At 35.2% G+C, this 23,732-nt stretch overlaps 2 protein-coding genes and 1 long non-coding RNA gene across 4 annotated transcripts in view; 1 reads left to right on the top strand and 2 right to left on the bottom strand.

Moving 5' to 3' along the window:
- LOC139973621 (scavenger receptor cysteine-rich domain-containing protein DMBT1-like) overlaps positions 1-3,625 on the bottom strand; it is a 70,369-nt gene extending 66,744 nt beyond the window's left edge. The window contains exons 1-2 of one of the 2 annotated variants that reach the window (XM_071980431.1): positions 2,885-3,625; positions 1,796-1,832 (exon numbers count right to left, since the gene is read on the bottom strand). In XM_071980431.1, the coding sequence (XP_071836532.1) occupies positions 1,796-1,832; positions 2,885-3,034 (187 nt within the window). In that variant the 5' untranslated portion in view covers positions 3,035-3,625. The remainder of the gene's footprint in view (positions 1-1,795; positions 1,833-2,884) is intronic. The other variant, XM_071980432.1, reaches the window with a different exon arrangement.
- LOC139973633 (uncharacterized) lies at positions 1-13,711 on the top strand. Its single transcript, XR_011795276.1, has 3 exons — positions 1-1,649; positions 8,342-8,512; positions 13,576-13,711. It is a non-coding gene; the product is annotated as an uncharacterized lncRNA (long non-coding RNA).
- Positions 13,712-17,429: 3,718 nt separating this feature from the next.
- LOC139973627 (uncharacterized) lies at positions 17,430-22,811 on the bottom strand. The gene is made up of 6 exons (XM_071980444.1): positions 22,419-22,811; positions 21,932-22,006; positions 20,655-20,902; positions 19,609-19,914; positions 18,814-19,075; positions 17,430-17,672 (listed from the first exon to the last, which is right to left on the bottom strand). Exons 1-6 carry the CDS (start codon positions 22,462-22,464, stop codon positions 17,443-17,445), a joined length of 1,167 nt encoding a protein of 388 aa, XP_071836545.1. The 5' UTR covers positions 22,465-22,811; the 3' UTR covers positions 17,430-17,442.
- Between the last annotated feature and the right edge of the window lie 921 nt (positions 22,812-23,732).

Consider the following 23,732-nt stretch of genomic DNA (forward strand, 5'->3'; position numbering starts at 1 on the left):
AATGAAGAGCAATTATAAATGTACTAGAACTCACAACATTCCTATTTTCTTTAAACACGTTTGTATTCTTCTTCGGCAACGTTATGCTTGCTTGAATTTAAATAGTATTACAAATATTCATAAAAGAGGACATTACAATTTTGTTGTCACCATCCGGCGTTACCACAATTACTAATACTGCCCTCCCCTCCGATACAAGCTGATTTCCAGCTATCTTGGGCCTGTCCCTTTCACGATAGGTAGCGTTACCTGTTGCTATCCCAGTATCACTATAACCAAGTTGACGACAAGCCACCGACGCGTCATTGTCATCCCAAGTCTTACCACAAACAGTGACTCATTGACCTTTTTGGTAAATCTATACACGCCCTTCCATGTCAGTCGTGCTATTAACAATTCAAACTGTTAAAACTTGTGAAATGGTTAAACAAAAACAAAAATCATCAGGATCAATATGAGGTATTAATGACACTAGAGTGTTTTTAATCCGCCCAAGTGTTTAGTTTTCGAGTAACTTACTGTAAGTGGACCATTATCCTTTTTTATATATATTCAATTCGAAGATATCAGCCATTATAAATATGTGTTTTTAATGAAGTAACCTCATATCTTACGTTTTCTTCGGGGTACAGGTTAGTCGCAGTTTATGTTTTTGTTTACTGCAGTAAGTCAAACCACAGAGTGACTATACATGAAGGTGATTGAGCGCTCCATGTTGTCGTATTTGGTTAAAGAATACATTGTAAAGATTTGCATGGTACTCAAATGGTGACTGAAATATAAATTTTTCCGCCGACTTTATGGGTTACTTCCGTAAATTTTCTAACATTGAATTATGCATGTAAAATTGTCATTAAGCAAATGTCACAAGAAGAGCAAAGTTCCTACAACAATCATGCTCTTCATCAGCATTACAAATGTATGAATATATCTACAAATTCAATCGAATCCCCATCATAATCATAATTGTTCATATGCATCTTCCTCACCAATTCAGCCATTTAGTCCCTTTGTTTTCCCATAGTTATTACAGTTTTATTATTATTATCAGTATCGTATCAGTATCAGTATCGCTAGACGGCATCAACAAACATGCAATATACGCTTACTTTCATTTGAGATATGTAACTGCAAACTTGAGAGTGTGTATCTTCACCATTCGCCTGTGATCGTGAAGAAGTCATAATACAGTTAAGATGTAATATTAGGGAGTAGTGAAAAACTTCTACGAAGATGCTGGAAACTTCTCGCGGCCCACGGTGACTTTATTTGTATAAATCGTTAAAGGAGAGTATGCAAGAAACATCCGGAACAAAAGTGAACCGGTATTAATGCTTGCATCTTACACGAAAGCGACCAGGAAATTAACATGCCACACATAACACCGTCACGTTACTCTCATTGCGTTCATAAGCCTTATATAAAGCCTACTGTAATATAAGCTTCATTGCCGTTGACGTACGTGTTGGGCTATAGACCAAATCCGTCACTGGTACTTAGCAATGTAGTATCTAAGCTTAAGTTAAGTTATCATAGACATTCATTTGACCCTAAAAACTAGAATTGTACAGATTGGTGAAGGAAATGATTTGAACGAGAATTATATTTGATCGAAACATTAAACGAGGCCATTTTTCCATTTTACCCGGGTAAGTTATTTCCATGCAGGCAAACAGGCGAATCCTTGATTTTTCTGTTGCCAGTCCGTAACATTATTTTCTAAATAGAAACGAGCTGAGTTGATTGTAACAAATTAGGGTATAAAGCTTTGCGGAAGTGACCGAGTAGAACTCACCCAATGAATTTGCAGTTTCGTGACTGGTTGCGGAAATCTTCCATTAATAAAAAAAAATAAGGAAAACGTGTTATACATTCACAGTTGCATTATGAGGAATACGAGTGTTTCATTATTTATAGTAACATGTACTTATGGTTCATTTCAGTAGATTTTAATTAACTACTATATTGAAAGAAAAATAAGCAAATAACGGCATATGTTAATTATTGAATTTATTTTACAAAATGTTGCATGTCTTTCAAACTTATAGCGATATGGACTTTTGGGCGGTCACTATGTATAAGCTTGTTTCATTTGAATAATTGCGTAACATTGCAATATATAAAAGTGTACTTTATCATAGACTTTACAGAATTAAACTACTGTCAGGCAGGTCTGTCGCTGTTGTCTTAAACGTATTTTGTTATGTGCATAAACAACCATAAGCCAAGTACAGCTATCATTGAAATGAAATAAGGCATATTGTGTAAATCTAGAAATACGCTAGTCCATATCATTTATGGTGTGTTCTTCCACAAGAGTTTAAAGTGTTTACATTGTTTCTAAAGCAATCAAAAGTCACTTGCAGTACTAAGCAGATGAGATTAGACGAATATTGCACCAAGCCAGGGTGCCTTGTCGTGTACATTTAAACTACAGTGTAAAGTTAAGTTTATCCGAGCAATAATTGAATCATTTTTTGTCGCAATTCTACAAATTTTTCAATAAACAACACTAGTCTAGAGTAGCATATATGACCTTTCCAATAAACAGTACATATATATGTCTAAAACATTGACGGGTCTAGGATTTTTAGGAGAGTGAAGGGTTAGTAAGCAATCCAATTTTATACGTATAAATAGTGCATCGTTGGTGAAAATTATACTATAAATTTGGTCACTTTATAATTAGGTCTATGCCTTAGTTGTGCTAATAAATATGTTTAGTTGTGTTGGGGTCGAAAGTATTAGGAATGTACACTTTAAATCCCGCTCCTGCATCTACACATGTTAGTTAATAAGACTTGCATTATGAGATATTACATTTTGCAACACACCTATGTAAAAACAATGTTTTTTAAGTCATCTAATAGCAAAAACAACTTACCAGAGTCTGCCCCTTTCTACCTGGATCGAAAGTAATGAACAGTACCCAATATAACCGTTTAATTAACTTTAAAAGTTCCATGTTTCCTCTTTTGAGAACAGAACATATATTGTATAATGATATGTCAACATCTGATATAAATATCAACATCAGATATAAAGCATGATATATATATATATAAACTGACTTCCTTATACAAGCAATAACTGACTTCCTTAAACAGCAATAACTGACTTCCGTATACAAGCATCAACTGACTTCCTTATAGCAATAACATAAGTATAATCCAACTTGGATGCTTAAGAAATGTATTGACGTACCTGCACTAATCTTTATATCTGCTGTTGACATTTTTCTGTCCAGTTGTGAATTTCCTTCTGTCTTACAAACAAGCTGTGGTAACACCAGTCCTGGGAAAATGCCGACCCAGATTGCTTGTAGAATGACAGAACCATCTCAAATCTGCCATTTCATTGCAAAAGTCATTGGGAAGGTTGTTAATTTCCGACCTCCTCCCTCAAGATTATCTAGAACAAAGTCTTTTTAAGATTTTCAGTTGGGATATAAAACATATCTTAGTACTGAGTCTGCTCTAATTAGGGTACAGAATGACATCATATCTGCCATTGATGATAATAAACTTTCTTTTTAGTTCTTCTTGACGTATCGGCAGCTTTTATCACTAGTGATCAAAGCATTCTTATCGAAAAGCTTATACGGGCCTACAACATATCATATGTTTTTGGGGGCTGGTTTCGTCACTACATAGCAGGTTGCACTCAAAAGTTTCACATTAAAAGTGATCAGTCTGTCTCATACCACTATGCACTGGCGTGCCCTAAGGATCGGTCTTAAGACCGACCCCCTTTAATATGTAAAAATATGGTTTAGGTGAAACGGTTAAGACGCATTGTATCAGTATGCATCGAAATGTCGATGATATGCAATTGATACATAGTTTTAATCTTTCAGAAAAAGAAAATGCTGTCACGTGTAGTGAGAGTGACTAACGTATTATCAACAATTTAAAAATAAATAATGACAAAACCATCGTAATGTTGATGCAATCTAACTATGCAAAGGTTCCTTCAATTATATCTCCAATTATCTTGGGATATTAAGAGACATTGCCTTTTGTAACCTCTGCGAGGAATCTTGGGGTGCTGTTTGAACCCACCTTTTTTATGGAGCACTATGTCAACTCTAAGTGCAAGTCTGCATATTTTGACCTTCGTAACAGGTGATATCCGAATATATCTGAATAACATGGGTGTAGAACTGCTTGTTCATGCATTCATTACAAGTAACATTGACAAAGTAATTCCTTGCTTTGTCGGTTACTACAACCGTATTAATGAAGCTACAGCTTATTAAGAATTCAGCTGTTAGACTTATAATAGGACAGCTAAACATGTAAACATAAGCCCCATTCTTTACCAACTTCACTGGCTGCCCATAGAGAAAAGAGTTTTTTTTTGAGGCACTTCTTACTATTTAATGCGCATTCACTGAGGGCTCTTCTTCTTATATAAAGGAGCTCTTGCATCAACCATCGACACGTCTCCGTAGTCAAACATTATGTTTTTGGTCATTTCAAATACTCGACTATACGATCCAAAGGATATCGTTGTCCCTGGATACTCAGTCCTGTTCATTGGAACTCTCTCTCTATCCAAAATTATCCAAATTAAAGATGTTTCTTTTTAATTTTAGTTATTTCTTAATATGTAATAATGTATTTGTTACTGTTTCTGTAAAGTGCTGTAGATCGTTGCTCTGCCAGAGTTGTACAGCGCTATATAAATGTTTTACTTTCAGTATTTACTATTCACGGAAGGACCTTGAACCCAGATGTTATTGGATGACTATAGTGTTGTCACAATATCTGTTTGTCTTTGTCTTTGCAGTATGGAATAACAAGTGAAACATCATGTTATATCGGAAATTTGACTCCCCATTACATAGTGTTGGCATGGGAATGGCTTAACAGGATGTTCATGCAAGTCTGAACAGGATGCTCATGTAACTTATTTGTTATAAAAGTAACGGTCATAGAAAGTTTAAATAGGGTTGAATATCATACCATATCATATATATCATATTGAATATCATTCTTCCTCGTATACACGGGAAGTTGTTGAAAGCTGATCAACTTTGCTAGCGTTTTGTTTTTAAAAGACGGCCTCTTTTGAAATAATAAGTAGGTATCGATTAACTAAGTAAAGTGAGCCTGTGCCAGGTATCCAAACATTACGCTACGCGATACACTAACATTATAGTGCTGTATAAAGTAAACTCACTAAATATACAGTGTAATGGAAATTTATTGTAGGCCTAGTGATGGATAGTTTTGAAAGATCGGAAATAGAAAGTGAACGTTACAATATTTTTTAAATATTTGTTTCATAACAGCGTTCACAGCGTCATTTGGAACAATATAGATCAAATAATATGTATAAATATTATATTCATCACAAAAGGAAGGGAACAAAACGATATTTGTAGTCTTGTATAGTAGCTTTCTCCTGTGAAACAAAGTGTAAACAACTCACAACCACCTTGTCCATGCGAATCGGTTTGTTAGCGTGTATTCAGTATGTAAGATCAAACTATCAAATTAGTTTAATATCAAGAAAACATGGCACCGTTGTGACTATACTAATGTACTAAGCAAAGGGCCGTTGTTATGTTTTGATAGTGTTAAAACTGTGCCCATTTATATGAATATATCTAATACGATATCAATGGTTTATTGAGGGTAATAAGTCTAGCGGGAGTTTGTATGGCGAAGACCTGAAGACATGACAAAAATTGTGAAATTTGATACTGCATATGGAAATAACAGAGTGAAGAACACCATCATGACAAAGGAGCTGAAATGTTGTAATCTTCTTCGGAACATCTAAAACATTTTTATAAGAAACATTCCAAATATATATATCACTTAAAGGAGGACCAGGCTAGCGGTGCAGTAACTTGTGCTTCAACAGACATGTTCTCATACAAGTAGAACTTGGGAAATGCCTCTGCCAACAACCTAATGTACGAAGATCCGAGAACGCTATCCAAGAAAGGCGTAGAAAGGGCAGCACATAAACGTCCTAAACATATGGTGAACTCGATTATTGTGAAAGCACGAATCGTTTTTTGTTTAAATGACTAAATCTAAAAAAAAAATATGAAAATTGCTGGTTCAATATTGTGGGTGATTTTTCTCCGCAATGAACCTTCTACACTTCCGTACGTAGTCACGTATGTTGCCGAGTAGCTAACCATACTGGTATCGATTGCTTGGTGGTCAAATAGGCCTACTGTATAATGCACGGCACAGGGAGAGTGGTGTTATTATATAAATAATAAATGGTTATGAGTGCAATAGTGCATATATTTCATGAGTTGAAAGATGGAATGTTCCATTCAACGAGGCGCAGCAACACCTTCAAATTTGGATACAATTGGATGTAAAATGCACTCATGCAACAGATTGTTTTGAACAGACAGGTTTCTCTGCTCTCTTACCATTGAAAAAAAAAGTGCTATCAAAAAAGTATAACACATGGTTCAATTTCATAGAGTGCAATAGAGCGGATTTTGCATGCAATCGACGAACAATTGACCAATCAAATGGCCGGAATATAATATGGTGTTGTATAATATGAATTAGCAAACTGCAGAGAGAACAAGTGCCAGTACCAGATAAATAACACAAGAATAGTTGTCTCCCTCAATTTTCAAATATACAGCTAAAAAAAGCCATGCATGTGATTATTGCAATTATAATTACATTATTACATTAATTTAGTGCAGATAATCTATTAATATTGATTTTTGAAAATTACGACAGATTTACTCAATTGTATCTTTAATATAATTTCGAATGGGTACATGAAAGACTTACATGTTCAAGTTTGTACAATTCAAGCAGAAATTATCTCTCAAAATATTGCACGAATTAAACCAACAAGCTTTCCAAGCTTGTTGGTTCAATTCGTGCCATATTTTGAGAAATTATTTCTGCTTGACTCGAAATAAATGTTCGACTTAACGTGTGCTTAGGTGCACTCGTTTCTAAGTCATAATTTAAATTTGGTAATTTTACTACTTTACAATGTCAAATTTAAACTCAACAATTCATTACAGAAAATAAATGTTACTCTGCTTCCTTGGATGCCCTTGACGAATATAATGATTTTTCTTCAGTACTTCATAACTTTATAATACGTATTAAAAGGACGTTCCCCGTTTACCAAGTGTTATATTAATTATCTATTGGCAACAATAGTGTGAAATGATGGCAGCTTGGTTTGGACTTTCTTATGGTTTTGTAAATGATATTTTTTTTAATCCTGCTATAGTTTTATCATTAACTATAATACACATGTAAAAGTAATAATACAAATTCCTGCATCGTTCGTTCGTCTAAATTAAGCACCGTGCCGTGCGGTAACGAGAATTTTTCATAGAGTATGATACATAATGTTAAGCCAATTCTTGTAAACATGTCACCCCTTTGATATATGTAAGAAGCTTGAGATGCTATGGTTACTCGAAAATGAGGATGACGCACGTCTTAGCTTGCTGATATTGTATATATGCTTTCTTGTATATGAATGGATATAATCTGACTGAAAAATTGTGAAGCATCCATCTTTATCAAAATCTTAATGTAAATTACGATAAGGTACTTGATCGTTTAGGTGATATATAGAAAATCTTTTAAAATCAAATTTATAGTAGACAGTTCGTTTTTGTATCGGAAATTATTATTTTGATTGTGTTTGTTTAAAAAAAATCCATTTGGCTTCTCGTTGTATGATGATATGCCGAAGCCCGCAAACCCGTGTAGCTCAACAGACTAATTATTGACCTAAAGCTGCATAATATTCCCTGCGATTTTGTTAAACAATAAACTTCAACCACCGCAATATCCCATAGCGCCAAAATTCATTACATCCATCATCACATATCTATATCAACTACCCATTACTATTATGGGCAATCCACAACCCACCCTTTCTGACGGGGAGATGCCCCATTGACCAGACAAATTTGTAGTCGTACAGGTAAAAGATAAATGCAGTGATGCTGCTTTGTGGATGCAAACATTTTCACTAAAAGTTAATGTTGATATTGACAGATGGACGCTTTTTATAATGCTCAGTTTGAGTTTGCTATGTGTGATAGACTTCAAACATGCTGTTGGATTTTTATGGATGATATCACGAGTTATCATATCTCATAGCACGAAGAGCAAGTGGTAGCATTTGTGAAGCACGACTGCAGCTCTGTCTCCTCCATCTACACGAAGTCATGTTTGTGTACCAACAGGTTTTCTTGATTTTACTCTGATTTATCTGTCATTGGTTTATCAGTTCTATATAGCTGAACGGTAGTAGCACGATGAATAAATAGATACACAAGTACACTGAAATTATTATTCTTTTCAATTTATGATAGTTTACTACATGCAGGATGCTCCAGAACCAATTCAGAGGCGGATTTTTGCATAAATGACCGTCTCATAGTGATACAGCCGCAGACATTGGGACGTTATTGCGCATGGAAAGAAACTACTGTTTCTTTGTCGCCTCTGGCCCAGAGGCGCAACTGTTGCAACGCTGTAATATGGTAAGCCGATAGGCAAATCCGCAAAAACGCTCACCGTTGCTTTGGGATTTGCGACTTTTTTTAGACATTTGAACACCAGTGTATCAAGGTAGCTTACGGTGAGAAGCGTATACGTTACAATGTTAAATCACAATGCGTCCTACGTCTCATGCTGCAGTATAGCATAGGGAACACCGTCCTTAACATACCATTATTAAAAGAGATAACTGTCCTTTACTATGGTTATTAGCAATGCAATTACAAATGTTTAAATAAAAAATAAATAAAAAATGTATAAGTGAAATTCCTTAATTGATAATGCATTTGTAAATATACTCGTTTGAAAATACCTTTGCAGAATACAGCTAAACTCGTTTAATATTACACACTAAAGATAAACCAATTGTATGCAGCATTCCAATGCTTTTTCCAACACAGTGATCATATGCGCTTAGGATTTGGACAGTTGAGGACAAAAACATGGAAAACGACAAAAGGTCTTTTCAAATAATAGTTGAGATCAAACTGGCCCCTTTTGCCATCTAATACTTAGACAATATTTGCCTTGTCCATAGCGTAAAGTGGTGTGACGCACTGGAATGGCTGTAATGTAAATTTAAGCATGACTGATTGTTTCTCGTCTGCTTCAGTTTCTTTTAGGAAATGATGTTTTCAAATGAACGTCACTGCTAGGAAGTTAGCTTCCTTTAGGCTGTATCGGTTCAAGGCTGTGCTCGATAGAAAACGACGTTGGTTCTCCCTATGCAGATATTAAAGAACCATTTCGTTAATGCAGGATAGAAATGATCATTTCCAAATATTTGTTTACTAAAGTTAAACATTAAATGTATTGAAGAAACTGTTGACGGTTGCCATTGCCTTCTTTCGCAATAATGCGATGCATTCACAATAGTTAAAGAGGCCATGACACGAAAAATCGAACGAATCGAGAGTAATTCCCTCAAGATCTATGATAAAATCTATGTTGAAAACTGTTCTCATCACCCTTAGAACCCCAAGCAGTAATTAAAGATTAAAATTCTCACCCGGAAGCAGACCTCTGAAAAACGTGATTTCCTAACAACACAACGATGACGCCATGTTAGGAACACAAGTGCTAACCACATACACGAAGCACGACGATCGTGCCATCACCTACACACACAATTACACTCGGTGAAAACCCACGGAATACGCTACATCGCTACAACTTTCAAGTTTTTTTACAATCTTGTACAATATCTTACGAAAATTCCGGTCCGTTGTGTTGTTGAGGGATGCAGTAATGTCATAACCAAAGCAATTAGCCTTCATCGGTGGCCGAAGAACGACAAAACACGGCGATTATGGACCAAGTTTGTGCAGAACACCAGGTTCGATTTCACTGGGCCAAGCCAGTACAGCTCCGTATGTAGCGAACACTTCACGGAAGCAGTCTACGATCCCTCCTTCCTACTGAAAGAAGAAATGGGCCTAAAGGGTCGACATAAACGAGTTCTTCCTGACAAGTACCCCACATTGAAAACTCCTAAGATCAGATCGGGGGAACAGGAAACCTCCAGTGGATTATTAAGTGGCGATCCTTTGGAGGAAGCGGTACCGAGCACTAGTACTAGGTCTTTTACTACTAGTACTAGCGTTAGGCCTGCACTGAATCGCAAAAGACGAAGAGTTTTCTCGTAAAAAAGACAAAGGAAAGAGGTAATTTTTTACCTGTCATGTTGTTATTATAATTGTGCAGGCCATGTTTTGTTTTTCTTTAAAAAGGTAGCCAAGGCTAGCTATACAGTACCTACCACTACGACAATAACAATAGGCAAGGGCTAGCATATACCTAAGTTACTGTACTGGTACAGTTTCGTGAAGTTCACAAGTGCAATAATGTTTGGCTAACACTTTGGAAGCAGTGATTGGAAATATAGCATTACTCAATTAAGAAATGAAGAGGGCTTGATATAGTTGTACTTTATGATAAATTCTTTGTGTACGCAGTAAGTTGTTGTATTGTTGGTAGGCTATATAATGTATCAGTATTTTGTATGCTCAGCCTATAGTATAAGATTCATTGTTTGACTTATTGAGCCCCTTAAATTGTGTAGAAATGTTGCTTATTAGTACAAGAACGTCCTTAAAAGGCCTAGTACTTGCTTGTTCATGAAACTGAATCATAAGTTACCATGAATAGTTACCCAATAGAACTTTATTAAAGTTAAATGAAGTTTCCTTTCCCCTACCACTATAGGCAAGTCGGCCCAACCCCGGCCAGATCCGACCCATTTTCCCATTACAGTATGTACATAACTTTTGACACAATGTCGATACAGAAACTCAAGCTTGAATGGCTCCTTTTGACGATGTAAAACTTGGCACAAAAAAAGGAAAAATTACTGAAGCCCGTGGTCAAAGGGACCGCGAAAAACTTTGCAACGAAATCACCGTCCTATTGAATGCACATGTTATTTGGCAACTCTCAATGCAGAGAGAAACATACTGTGAGATGAAAAATTCTTTCAGTATCAGCTTCCCACAAAATTTACAATTTTTTTTCAACTCACTAAACTTTGTTTTCAAACAATAATTCAAATCAGTCGTGATATTCTTAGAAAACTTGTCGTAATTGGTTGTGGATCCGCCATTTCACAGGATATTTTGATTTGATATCGCACTTGTGATCAGTGTTTTGTGTAGTAACTACTAGCGGTATGTGTACTTGTCTAATGTGTACGTGCACAGTATGTTCGGAGGATCGGAAACAGCGACAAAAAATCGTGTTCCTAACATGACGTCACATGACGTCATGCGAATCGGAAAATTTTCGAGCAAACAAAGTTTCAAACGCCGAAGAGGGTAAATTCATTCTCAATTTTCGACTTGAAAAATCAAGTTTTTAACTGGCAGAATGGTTGAAACATGTTCTAGAGAACATTATTTGATAGATCCCAAAAATATAGGACTTTGACATTTCCGTGTCATGGCCATTTTAAGTAGAACACTAACTGAAGGGGCGATTTAGATTGCAGTTTTTAGATCTTTCAGTTAAGAAACAATCGTAAATTGTACCTTTAATAAGATGTGTTGGTTCTGGGGTAGTATATGACTCTCTACAGGACTAGGCCCTTCAGTCATACCAAATCAATCACAAAGAAGTAAGAGATCGAATAATGAGATAAAACAAAGAACACAATTGAAAAGTGACACCGTCAACCAAATTCATCTCGTTTTAACGAGAGAAAAGCATGATTTCATGGGTAAACACTACTTACATTCAATGGATTACGACCGAGATAAAAACGAGAGCATATTTACTATGGGAAAATTACAGAAAAGAAGAGTAAATATAGAGGAACGTATCACAAAGTGAGGCCGCAAACACCACCAATGAACTAGTAATAGATATGCACATAAGGTTATACTTTACACGATTTTTAAAGGAGTGGTTTGTTAAGGGTTCATTCATAGTCTTATAAGGTACTAAGACAAGCATTTGTAAAGCAACGGCAATATATTCCAGTAGCTTTAAAATCTGAACAAAAGGATTTGCAGATCGAGTAATAAAAGTAATCAGTACAATTATTTTTACGTTAAAAGGTTATTCACATACACTAAAACATAATCATGACGACTTGAAATTATGTCATATCAAAACTTTAAGATGGTTTGATTAGAAAGTACCTCGGTGCAAATTGAATTTACAAAAAAACGTTGGCATGCTAATAAGGTAACTTACGGAAAAGATGTCACACGGATTTGGCTTCAACCTTTGCGACATGAGTTTTTTTTTTTTTTTTGGTGGCTTCATAGAGTTTTGAAATGCAACAATGCAAAGAAGGCTTGTAAGCCTAGTTTTGGAGTCTGTCTGGTAAACTATGAATATTGGTATTAAGGGGATTAACATACATTACTTGTGAAGCGGTCACTAGACACACAACTGCATGAATAACATTATTTCCACTGTTAATGTTTAGTCGGTCTACAAGTTTATAACTGATACATGTATATATCATATGGACCTCTGGAACATTTGCGTTTCGTTTCAAAATCTGATGTGTTTGGAACAAATCATAGACTAATTTGAAAAAAGACAGCGTAAATCGAAACATTGGCTCGTAACTATAGTCCTTTCTCAAGCGTATAGCATGTGTAGCCTTCTACTGTCATGTTATGTTAAGAAGAAGAAGAATTTCATTGACAATGTGCTGAATTATCACGTTTTTGTTTGGGAGTCTATATGGTGTAATTTCAATCGTATAGTGTTTACTCACGTTCGCGACATATAGCTATTGCAGATTTTTATTGAGGTTTATTTTGGTATAGGTCCAAGTTTGTTTCTCAGACGCTGCCTATGTAGTAATGAGAACACACATTGATTGCAATACTGTATGAAACCCACTTGAAGTTGATTGGATTATGCGCACTGGGATGTTTCGACCACATTTGTTTCAATATTCGATCAAGTAGTAAAGACCTTTTGGAATCGAACCCATTCGACACTGAATATAACAGTGTAGACAACCAGTGTTTTGTTCAATGACTTGAAAGGGTATCTATCTGATAGTGCTTCAGACATTCATTTAAGGGGAGGGGGGGTCAATTAAGACGTTTGCTTTGTTACATTTAACTTTGTTAATGATTGTACTTGTCCTGTGGTCGTTTTTACTATTAGATGAACATAATTTCTTTTACATCAATTTTGCCAAATGTGTGGCACTCACAAAGTTGATGCATCACCCTCTGCCTGTTTAAAATGACGGGTATATCTTGTTCAATAAAATATGCGTTTAGAGATACCGACTGAGGTATGTGTAATCCCTAATTTACATTGTTTTTTTGTTATAATCCACGCGGAAGCCGTGTGTCCAACAAGAGTGACGTTTACTCTATAACGAGTTTGACGTGTCCGTCCGGCTCACAGTATTATATGTAGAAAAACTTTAAGTGGAAATTGGGTGCGTAATTGTAAAATGCACCCGCAAAGCGTTTTTACGACTTTGACAAGTCCAGTGATTATGAACAAAGATTCCCATTGTTTAGGTGGCATACTCCTAATAGAGTCATTAACCATCCGCCCAATTGTTCTCCTCCAGGAAAAGTGCCAACAAGCAGCAGGAGAGCATCTTTCTTGACCTGTTATCAGTCAGGATCTTTTTTTTCTTTTTTCTTTTTTTGTACCTTGCATGTTAAACAGCATGACTGGAAGTACATCTGCTGCAGATTTTGGGTCAATTTAGGCAATTTTAGAACCCGTTAGCCATCCCAAAAAACAGCGTACGAAAATTGTTCACTACTGAGTGGAGAGGTTTGTATACAAGTGACAACAACGTCCGGATCTGATAGCAAAAAAATCTTCACGGTCATGGTACAAAAACTTGATAGTGCAATGAAAGGTCAACTTATCAGCTATGCAGTGATAGGTAGCGTTTAGCTAGTGAAAACATCTAGCTTAATTTAGATACCACAATACTTTTGTGTTTTAGTGTGTATGTCAAAGGGTTTTTAATGGGTGTATGCTACCTGAAAGGATGGCGTGGCCTTTGCAGTTCTCAGCTGTTTACCAGACCAGGTTCTTGTTGCAGGAGGCTCCGGGTCTATACTCGTAATCCCCTTATTGTCTATCTTTTATTTGTAACTTTTGAGTTGTGAATCGCTCAGATGGTAGCAGTATCATCTATACTCAATTGTGACGGGATGAGGTGCGCTCGGAAGCATGGATGTCTCAGGGTTTTACTGGTTAGGTCTTGCGAGATGTCCGCTATCGCGCCATGAACAATGCTTGTACTTTTATTCCGCGAGCGATGATGTGATCCGTTCCGTGAGAAAGAATAATTGAGTAACATTTTAACTTAAAGAATACTTCACCTGTAATAAATGTTGAATTAGCATATAGTTTTTAACGTCGGATATGATCATATTTTATACTGTTATATCTCCAAGGTTTGGCTAGGCTTTCACTTATTGTGGGGGACTATTTAGGATATACATGAGTTGTGTGACTGTTCTATTAAAGTTATTGTATATTACACGTAAGTCAAATATTTACCAACTAAGAACAGGTTTAATCACATAATTGTAACCTCCAGGTTTGGAAAGGTTTGAGCAAAAGTTTGGTATTGATTTGAAATTGTGTTAACTATCACTTTGTTACTTGATTATTAAACATGATTTTAGCGTTTACTTAGTCGAGGTTTAGAGTTGATGTTCAGAGAGGAGTGTTAAATTGTTTTGGTTTTATGCTATATTAACAAGAAAGTTATATAATTGGTCCTCGTTTCTTTTAGTGTCCAGAGCTAGTGGACTGTGGCACACACATTGTATGTTTTCTAGTAATGTGTTGAAGGACTAGTGGTATTTTGAACACTGCCAGTTTTAATTGTGTATTTAAAATTTTGTTCTGTATGACGGGAAATCACTGTTTACCCAAGTTGATTATGTGTTTAGGGTTTATTAACTGACTCAAATTGTGTAATGCTGATTGCGTTGTGATTGCTATTATACAATTATTGTATTTGTATTTTTAGCAGATTTAGTAGGGGAATACTTTTTGTACGTTTCTTTTTTGTACTATTATTTCATGATGAAAACTATGAAGCATATACTGTTGGTTCTTTGCTTTTGCAATGAGTCAAAGCTTAATTCCTATAAATAATTACAAATATCTATTGGACGAAATTAGTTCGTGACAGTGTTTCCACTTTGAAGGAAATTTTCCGGAGTACGATAATATCGGGAATTTTGTCGGTTACCCATTTTGAGTTGGACAAACCTCTTGATCTTAGTTAAAGCAAAAGACATTTGAAGTCACTTGGCTCAAATGTGAAATCTTTGTTATCACATAGCTAAAGAATTGTAATAATGACAATTCTCCTACTTCCATGAGAAGGTGTCCTTTTGAGTATAAATTTGTGAGCTCAAAATTTATGAAGGGTCAACAGTGTCTGCAGATTCCATATCACCAAAACTTGTTCAAGACAATTATAAGGATTACATTGGCTCATACCCTGTTCCGATGAAGTCACCCATCATACCTCAATACAGTTTTGAATTCTAGTTTAAAGACACATCAAAGGCAGCTCTGCATATTAAGTATTAAAGAACAAAGCCTTTTGACTTGTCAAATTTATTTCATACGTTTATCAGAGTTTATTTCAATAGCAAAGATACATTACCTTTAAGTACTTTTTTTAAAAAACAAATGTTTACAACTTTCTAAAATTGTAACAAACGATGTCTGCTAAGAAGGAGCATGAGGCAAGGAAAATAAGGAGATGGGAGGAAATGAAATGACACCGTTATCTCGTTTTTGTCTTCTATTTTTTGCACAAGCAAATGGATTAACTGCTCAAAAATATTGCCAATAAAACAATCTTACGAAATAGAATCTTAGCTGAGCTACGGCAGCGTTTTGCTCTCGATGTGCTATTGACATATATATCTGTGTAGTAGCCAGATAGTTGTATTTCTTTGTGTAGCCAATTGGTATCCATAGTTGAGAGACTGAGAGTTCCAAGTATTGGATTAGACTCTTCAAGCTGCTAGAGTTAATAAAAGACTTTCATCGCGCCTACACGTATGACGACCTTGACATTTTCCTTAAACCTTTGGAGAAATCTTATAAAGTTTAAAAGGAAAGTGCGACATGTGATTTTGATTTCAGAGGCAAGCCACAACATTACCACTTACTCTTTTGAAGAAAAAGATGGATCATCTGTACATTTGGTAAAATATATTCCAGTAGTTCAATGATTTTTAGCACTTCTTGTTCACATTTATGTAAAAGGGCTATTTATATATTACCAAAATGGGGCTGTTGTAATTTAAGTAAAGGAACTACAACAAAACTGTTTCATTGGCTTCCAAACAGTCATATGTGCGTTGAATGTGTTGATCCAGTGCGGAAGTATTGTGAGACAGTATATACAGCTTTTCATGATCTATATATACCTCAATACAACCGTATTTCTTAAGTTCAAATATAGTACGAACATTAACTAATCAATATATTTACACACATATCCATAAAATTTTCAAACACTACATCAACTTACGATAATAACAATAATATGTCAATGTTTAAAATGTTGCATTGGAGTGTAATCAATAATATTTTCATTCAACGTGTTTTTCCAAACTCTACAACACCTCGAACCTGCGTTCTATATCTTCCAGTATGATACCGCTGTGTAGACAAACGTACCCGCAAAATAATCCAACTCAATCAGCTTGGTCCCAGTTGCTGCTCTCAGTCATTAAATTAGATTAAGCATTCTTTTCATTAAATAATTCCACAATGTAATCATCGAAAAGAAACATTAAGATAAGAGAGTTTGTTGTCCATTTACGTGACAACAATTTACATTGAGAGAAGATATATTATCTACTCTGCTTACTAAACCTTTACTTAGTGTTGGTTTCTTCGTTTTCTGTGTCACTTGTTCAATGTTGAGTGTCTTATTGCTGTCGTACTATTTTGTTTTATCGCCGGATCAATTTTATGCTTAATTATGAAGTGATTTGAAATCATATTTTATGTAAGGCTCTATATAAACATTATAACATTATTAAACCACTATAGAAAACAATGTGATGTGATGGCTTGTTTCAGGTAATTAGAATATGAGGATTAATGTCACTTGTTTTCCGTTATGTTAATCCTATATGAGTTGTGAAATATTTCAATTTAGTTGCTTCAATTGTAAGACAATCATACAAAAAATGTAATCAATCGTTTCGTGTTCCAATAGGTTCCATATAACAATGTTTTCTGTTTACTTTCCCTTCTTCTCCTCTTCCACTTTCTGTTCCTTTCTTTTGTAATTATTCGTTTGCATTGTTAATATGCTACATTTCGCCTGATGAATTATATTTCGAATACAAACTTTTTCAAAACAGAGAGGATGTTCGTATTTTTCTGTCATAATTCGAGATATCATATTTCCATTGATTTCAAAGAAACTTCAAATTGAAGGACTATCACGGTCAATAAACATTTCGCTTAATGCAATGGATTCGTCTTTCGGGAAGCACGACCACTCTATGACCTCTCCGTTCAAATTCGCTTTGTCACATGCATCGTACCACCATCCCGCACGATTTTTCATCGCACAGTTCTGATGCACATGATTGTCATTGTCTCTATCAAGCGTGCTAAACTTCTGGTGATTATGAGTGTCCATTGCATTGCAATCTACGGTATGGAATGAAAGAACAATACTTCAATAATACCGAATAAGATTTTCAAATTAATGAACTCTCAAAGAGTTTTAGTAACATCAGTTGTCTTTAAGAAAACAAAACTACTCCACACTGTTTACTGAAAACTTCATCTCCACAGTTGTTTTACCAGCTAATACCTATCTTATTCCAAGATATATTGCAAAGCATTTGGTCTCTTGCAAAGTTCTTGTTGAATTATCCTTGAAATATGATGCATTTGGATGCTTGCGTATGAATAAAAAATATTTAGAATTTCATCAAAAATGAATGTGAATATTTTTTTGTTTTTATTTTACTAAAAAACAAAAGTATTTACAGCTCAATTATGCATTTACAAGATATCACTCAATTTGAAAATGTCTTGTCGTCACCGCGATGTAGGTGTCACCTTCAAAAGCAGAAAAACTGACGAATGAAAAAGCAATTTGTCAACTTCAGCCAACAGGATATTTGTTTAACTGATAGCTATTATCGGATTAAATCGACCATTTTCTTTCCATAACCACTTTATATAAGTGATCGGAATATAATGATGCTGGTGTATATTATTTTGCATTCAAATCCTGTCTCAGAACCGCTTCTCATTTATACTAGGCAAGTTAAAAATGCCTCCAGCAAAAATGGACGCATCCCATCATTATCACTAGAGTGTTATCATAATGCGGGGATCCATTGGGATTTTCACTCCCAGTAACTTTCACAACTAGTAATGTGCACAATCCTGCGTTTATTGCTCATTGCACATGTTTAATACATATTTGGTTTAATAACTAATAAATAGAAATTAATATAATGTTTACAATTATGTTAAAGTTTGTTTTGAACGACTTTATACAAACTTTCTTTTAATATGCATGCATCAAATTGCACCATCGGACGATTCAGTATTTTCATTTTCTTCGGGAGGACGCTCTCACACTGGGACCAATTCCTTTCCACATCTTCTGCCTAAACTATGGCTCCATCTCTGACCATATGATGCCAAATTTCATAACCAAAACCCATTTTGGAATTCACATGTGAGGAATAGATAGCCAGGAAATACTTAACCTTAATTTATTGCTCATATATATTAAATTTTAGAACAAAATGAAACATACGCAAATACTAACCAACCGTGCCATTGAAGTTACCGAGAGTAACTTCGTAACCGTTGAGTTCATCATCTACGACAAAGTTGTCGTATGTTGCGTAGTAAAGTTTACCAACGTCTGTTTCCATGTTAATCCGAAGACGATAATGACTTTGAGCTGTGAGATAATGTAGATTATCATTGCCAATCCAAAATTCGTCAGTGGGAGATCCAAAGCCATCTTTAAATAAAAGCCAACCCAAGTGGAAGGTTGGTGATGCTGCCAGCTTTCTCTGTATCATCTGTTCGTAGAAGAAATATCAGGACAAACGTTCATAGCTGTACTTGTCAGTACTGTAGTGTAACAGTCATGATATTCCATTTGTGGTTTTTTCTTTTGCGATTAAAAACAATAAAGAAGTAAGGAAAATTAAGTAGCATTTAATTGTTTTGGTTTTTATTTGATAAGAACTTGTCTTCTTCCTGACGTTGAAAAAGATATTCTCAACAAAACTGTATCACTAAATGCTAATAACAACAAGCGGGACTGTCATAAACAGCCATTATTGCGGTGGAAGGCACAACGTTTGGCCCCATTAAAGGAATGATTTACTAGTAAAACATGTTTCATTGTAGATTCCAAGAAAGATTGATCTATAAGCTGTATGATAAATGGCAATTCGATAGCTTCTAATATAGTTTTGCAATTTACAGATTTTCGGCGTTCTAATTTTATATTTTCCCTGCTAAATAGGTCAGGCTTGTACATATCTACAGAATGTTTTATGTTAATTAACGTGCTATAATTAATCCAACCAATATTTGGAATTCCTACCGTTGAGACTGTGCCATTGGGACTTGTTATTTTGCAGTACACTTCCAGTGCTACATCTGGTAAGCCGTATGGATATACTTTGTATGAATCTTCTCCAAACCACAGCTCTGCATCTAAAATGCTTTGGCAATCTTGAATACGAACACACTTTCCTTCGAATATCTCCTTGCCATTATTATCTACGAAAGCTGATCGTTGGACACATTGTGAGTAAGCATCGCAGTAAATTACATCGCAGGAAAGTAGTTTTCCATTTTTACAATGGCATACCGAATCACAAGTTGGTGTAGCGTGAGTCTTGTTAACCTATTGATTACAAAATTTTAACAATCAAGATTTTAAATAGGCCTATATCGTTTCTTGTGGAAACATTTCAAATTATCATCCTTAAATTAAGTACGACAGTATAAAATATGGTACTAGTATGATACTACATGACATTAGCCTAAGGTAACCTTCATTAACCACTTCAACGTATTTGTAACAGGAGATCATCTACGCATCGAGACAAAATAAGATATTCTGCCTCTCATATTTACGCCTTCTCGTCATCAAAATACCAATCAGGAGTCACTTAACACAATGCAGCACATTTATGAGTATATGCAGTCCGCGTTAGGGATAACGTTTGGTCAAGTCAATGTTTATGACTTTCCTTATAAACTATCTGAAAGGTTTGGCCCACTGCCCTCCCAAATAGAACCAGTGGCATAAGTCCAGCGTTTGAATGGGAGATGCCCAGTGTCCAGAAGGCTTAGAAGCGCCGATCCTATAAAAGGACGGTGCACAATGCACATTGCGTTCAAATTTGACAGGTCCAATATCATCAAGGAGCATTTGGAACCGAATTTCATGGCGGTGTCGTAATTGTTCATTCACTTGACTTTCGGACCCCATCTAATACTTGGCCCGGAGCCCCCAGTTAGGTTTAAAGCCGCTGGTTTAAGCTCTCGTTGGCAGCATTACAGCCTTGCTGAGAACATTTTAACATTTGATATAAGAACTTTAACATTTGATATCAGAACTTTGGGCTAACAAATACTCACCGGAATGATGATATCTTGAGATGATAAGAAACATCCACATTCTCGCTTTGTTACACATTCATTAGAATTCAGAAAAAGGCTATGGGGACAGATACAGGCATTCATCTCTCGACAACAGGTCCAAATACAAGTTTCCGGCTCATCACATGTGTGCTGACAGGCGCAAAGACTGTACACCATATTGGTTGGACAACTGGGAGTAGATGTTACCAACTCAGTGGCGGTATCAAGGTCATTTGTGTAGCCATCTTAAACAGATCGATAGGAGATGCCATATCATAGCTGTATCAACTTGATATTCGGTGTAGAGTCTTTATAAGGCATCGTATAATAACACAGAAAAGGAATTTTCCTAATATTTAATACTACTTATACATTCCATACTACACCATTCTAAACAATTATAAATGTCTTATGAACATAATTTCAGTTTCGAATAAATTCGAACACCATTAAAAAAAACAAGTTTTAAAAACCTCGCCCCTTCTAGTATGCACATATTTTTGGAAGCAACCGAGCATTATTAAGTATCTGTGGCTGAAATATCCTGATCCAACCCTCATCAGTTGTATCAAGTAAAACCAGCATTCGTTGTCGACTCCTTTTTATCGATTTTGAACACTTATCACACAGGTATAACATGAAACCAATCAGAAAAATAAGTAGTTGTGTACTAAAGCATCCTATACGCAAGTCATTAGAGTAACTCTAGTCGAAATAACGAACACAAATATTCTAATTTTCAATAATGTATAGTTGTGAAAGAATTGTAACATGAAACCAATCAGAAAAATAAGTAGTTGTGTACTAAAGCATCCTATACGCAAGTCATTAGAGTAACTCTAGTCGAAATAACGAACACAAATATTCTAATTTTCAATAATGTATAGTTGTGAAAGAATTGTAACATGAAACCAATCAGAAAAATAAGTAGTTGTGTACTAAAGCATCCTATACACAAGTCATTAGAGTAACTCTAGTCGAAATAACGAACACAAATATTCTAATTTTCAATAATGTATAGTTGTGAAAGAATTGTAACATGAAACCAATCAGAAAAATAAGTAGTTGTGTACTAAAGCATCCTATACGCAAGTCATTAGAGTAACTCTAGTCGAAATAACGAACACAAATATTCTAATTTTCAATAACGTTTAGTTGTGAAGGATTGTCCAACAAAGTATTTTGTAAAAGGAACTTACCATTACGCCTAAACATTTTCTAATTATCAATATAACTAATGATATATTCAAGCATTTACAGATAATTTATTTTACCTTCTTCGGGAGACGTTGATTGATCGCTCTGAGTGCATTTAAAATAGCCCTTAAAATCCGTACTTCCAAATATATCTGCAAATGTCGAAGAAAAAAATCAAATTTCAACTGGGTTCAAGTCAAAATGAATTCGTTTCCAAACGGAAAAAAATTGGTCAGAGTTGGCTGTTTCAATAAGAATTAGTTTTAAATTTAGGAAATGTCTATATTCACCATAACCAAGGTAATATTTTGTGATGGTGCATAGAGAACTATATTACTCGGCTACTTACAAGTGGTTCTATTTTGTAGTGGTAACAGCCTGCCATAAAAGTCACTTAATACTATATATTTTCTATGTGTTGTCGGGATGTTTTATTTTCTGGTTTTACTTTATAAGGGACCAGACTCGAAACGTTCTTACTTCTATGTATTAACTATATATTAAAAATTGTATATCACTGTGGCAGAAATAACAAATAATAAAAAAATAAAATAAAATACTTACATTGCAAAGTAATATATAGGAGAAATATCACAAACATATACTTCATGATATTGACGGCTATTGATGTCGTTACTATTTTATCGCTCGAGGGCGTGGTAACATCTTGATGTAATCAGTATCGTTATTTCTTCTCTGGCGGGATGAACAGTTCACTGTTGAAATCCGGTCACTTTAGGGGAAATGAACTCCAACAGTGTTCCAAATGTAAACTGCTGTACTAAATTATAATTGTACTGTATTAAAGTTAGCCGTTTTTATTAGATGGAAATGAAACTACGTTCGGGAAAGTACTAAAAAATTGACATTTGAACACTGAAACTGAAGTCTGAATCTGTAATATGCCGCTACATTTGTAAAACACAGTACGTGAATATCATGGAACATGCGAGGTAAAATGGTACCGTCAAACATCACTACGAAATAATCATAGAGTTCAGCCAATTGCAAGCGTACCCTTTATACTAACGATCTGCCGAGCGGTGGCTGTTTTTCACAGCTTTTCCCTAAAAGAACATACGCAACTTCGGAATCCTCCTTACACAGGTAATATTTTTAATAAATATTTTCCGAGGCAGTTCGATATTCTATATTGTCTGCAGCCAAAGCACAATGACAATGCAGCGACAGACACAATTCCCTCAATACCTATATGAGTTGTAATATTATGATATCACATATGTACTTTAGATTTTAGGCATTATTACTAGCTTGTCAATAGTTCCGTCGTAGATTATTAATTTCTTTTATATTCGCACTCAGTGAAGCAGGACACGGAGAATACAAGGAGAATATTTTCCAAATAAAATGAATATACTCTATTCATTCATACTTATTAAGAATTGTCGAATCTGATTGGCCCGTTGTCCAAGGTCAGCTGACCTTAACCTATATCTATATTAACCTAAATCACGCAAAATCATTTTGAAAAAAAATCTCGGCATGCCAAGCTTAATCCCGATCATATACTAATTCAAAGCACATCGAGTATGTTATGACAGGGATCCCTTCGGTGTAAACACCCTTTGGCAAATTAATACCCAAAAGTTATGAGGAAGCAAACTTTCAGCCTAAAGTATACTAACGTTGGGTGCAACGTAACTTTATTTAGCAATGCTGGCAGTAATGGTTTTTTAATATTATAGCGTTAAGCGGCCATGGAGACAAATTATGCGTAACGTTGCTAAAAGTGTCAGAAGTTAATAGAGGCAACCAATAAATTTTACATAGCGAAAGAAATTATCTTCATATGCTATATATATTCTTTTCCAATTTCAAGGACCAAGTAGATGAAACTAAAAGTCTTGAACTCCCAGT

The sequence above is a fragment of the Apostichopus japonicus genome, chromosome 9 (genome assembly GCF_037975245.1).
Source record: "Apostichopus japonicus isolate 1M-3 chromosome 9, ASM3797524v1, whole genome shotgun sequence".
NCBI classification, from domain to species: Eukaryota; Metazoa; Echinodermata; class Holothuroidea; order Aspidochirotida; family Stichopodidae; genus Apostichopus; species Apostichopus japonicus.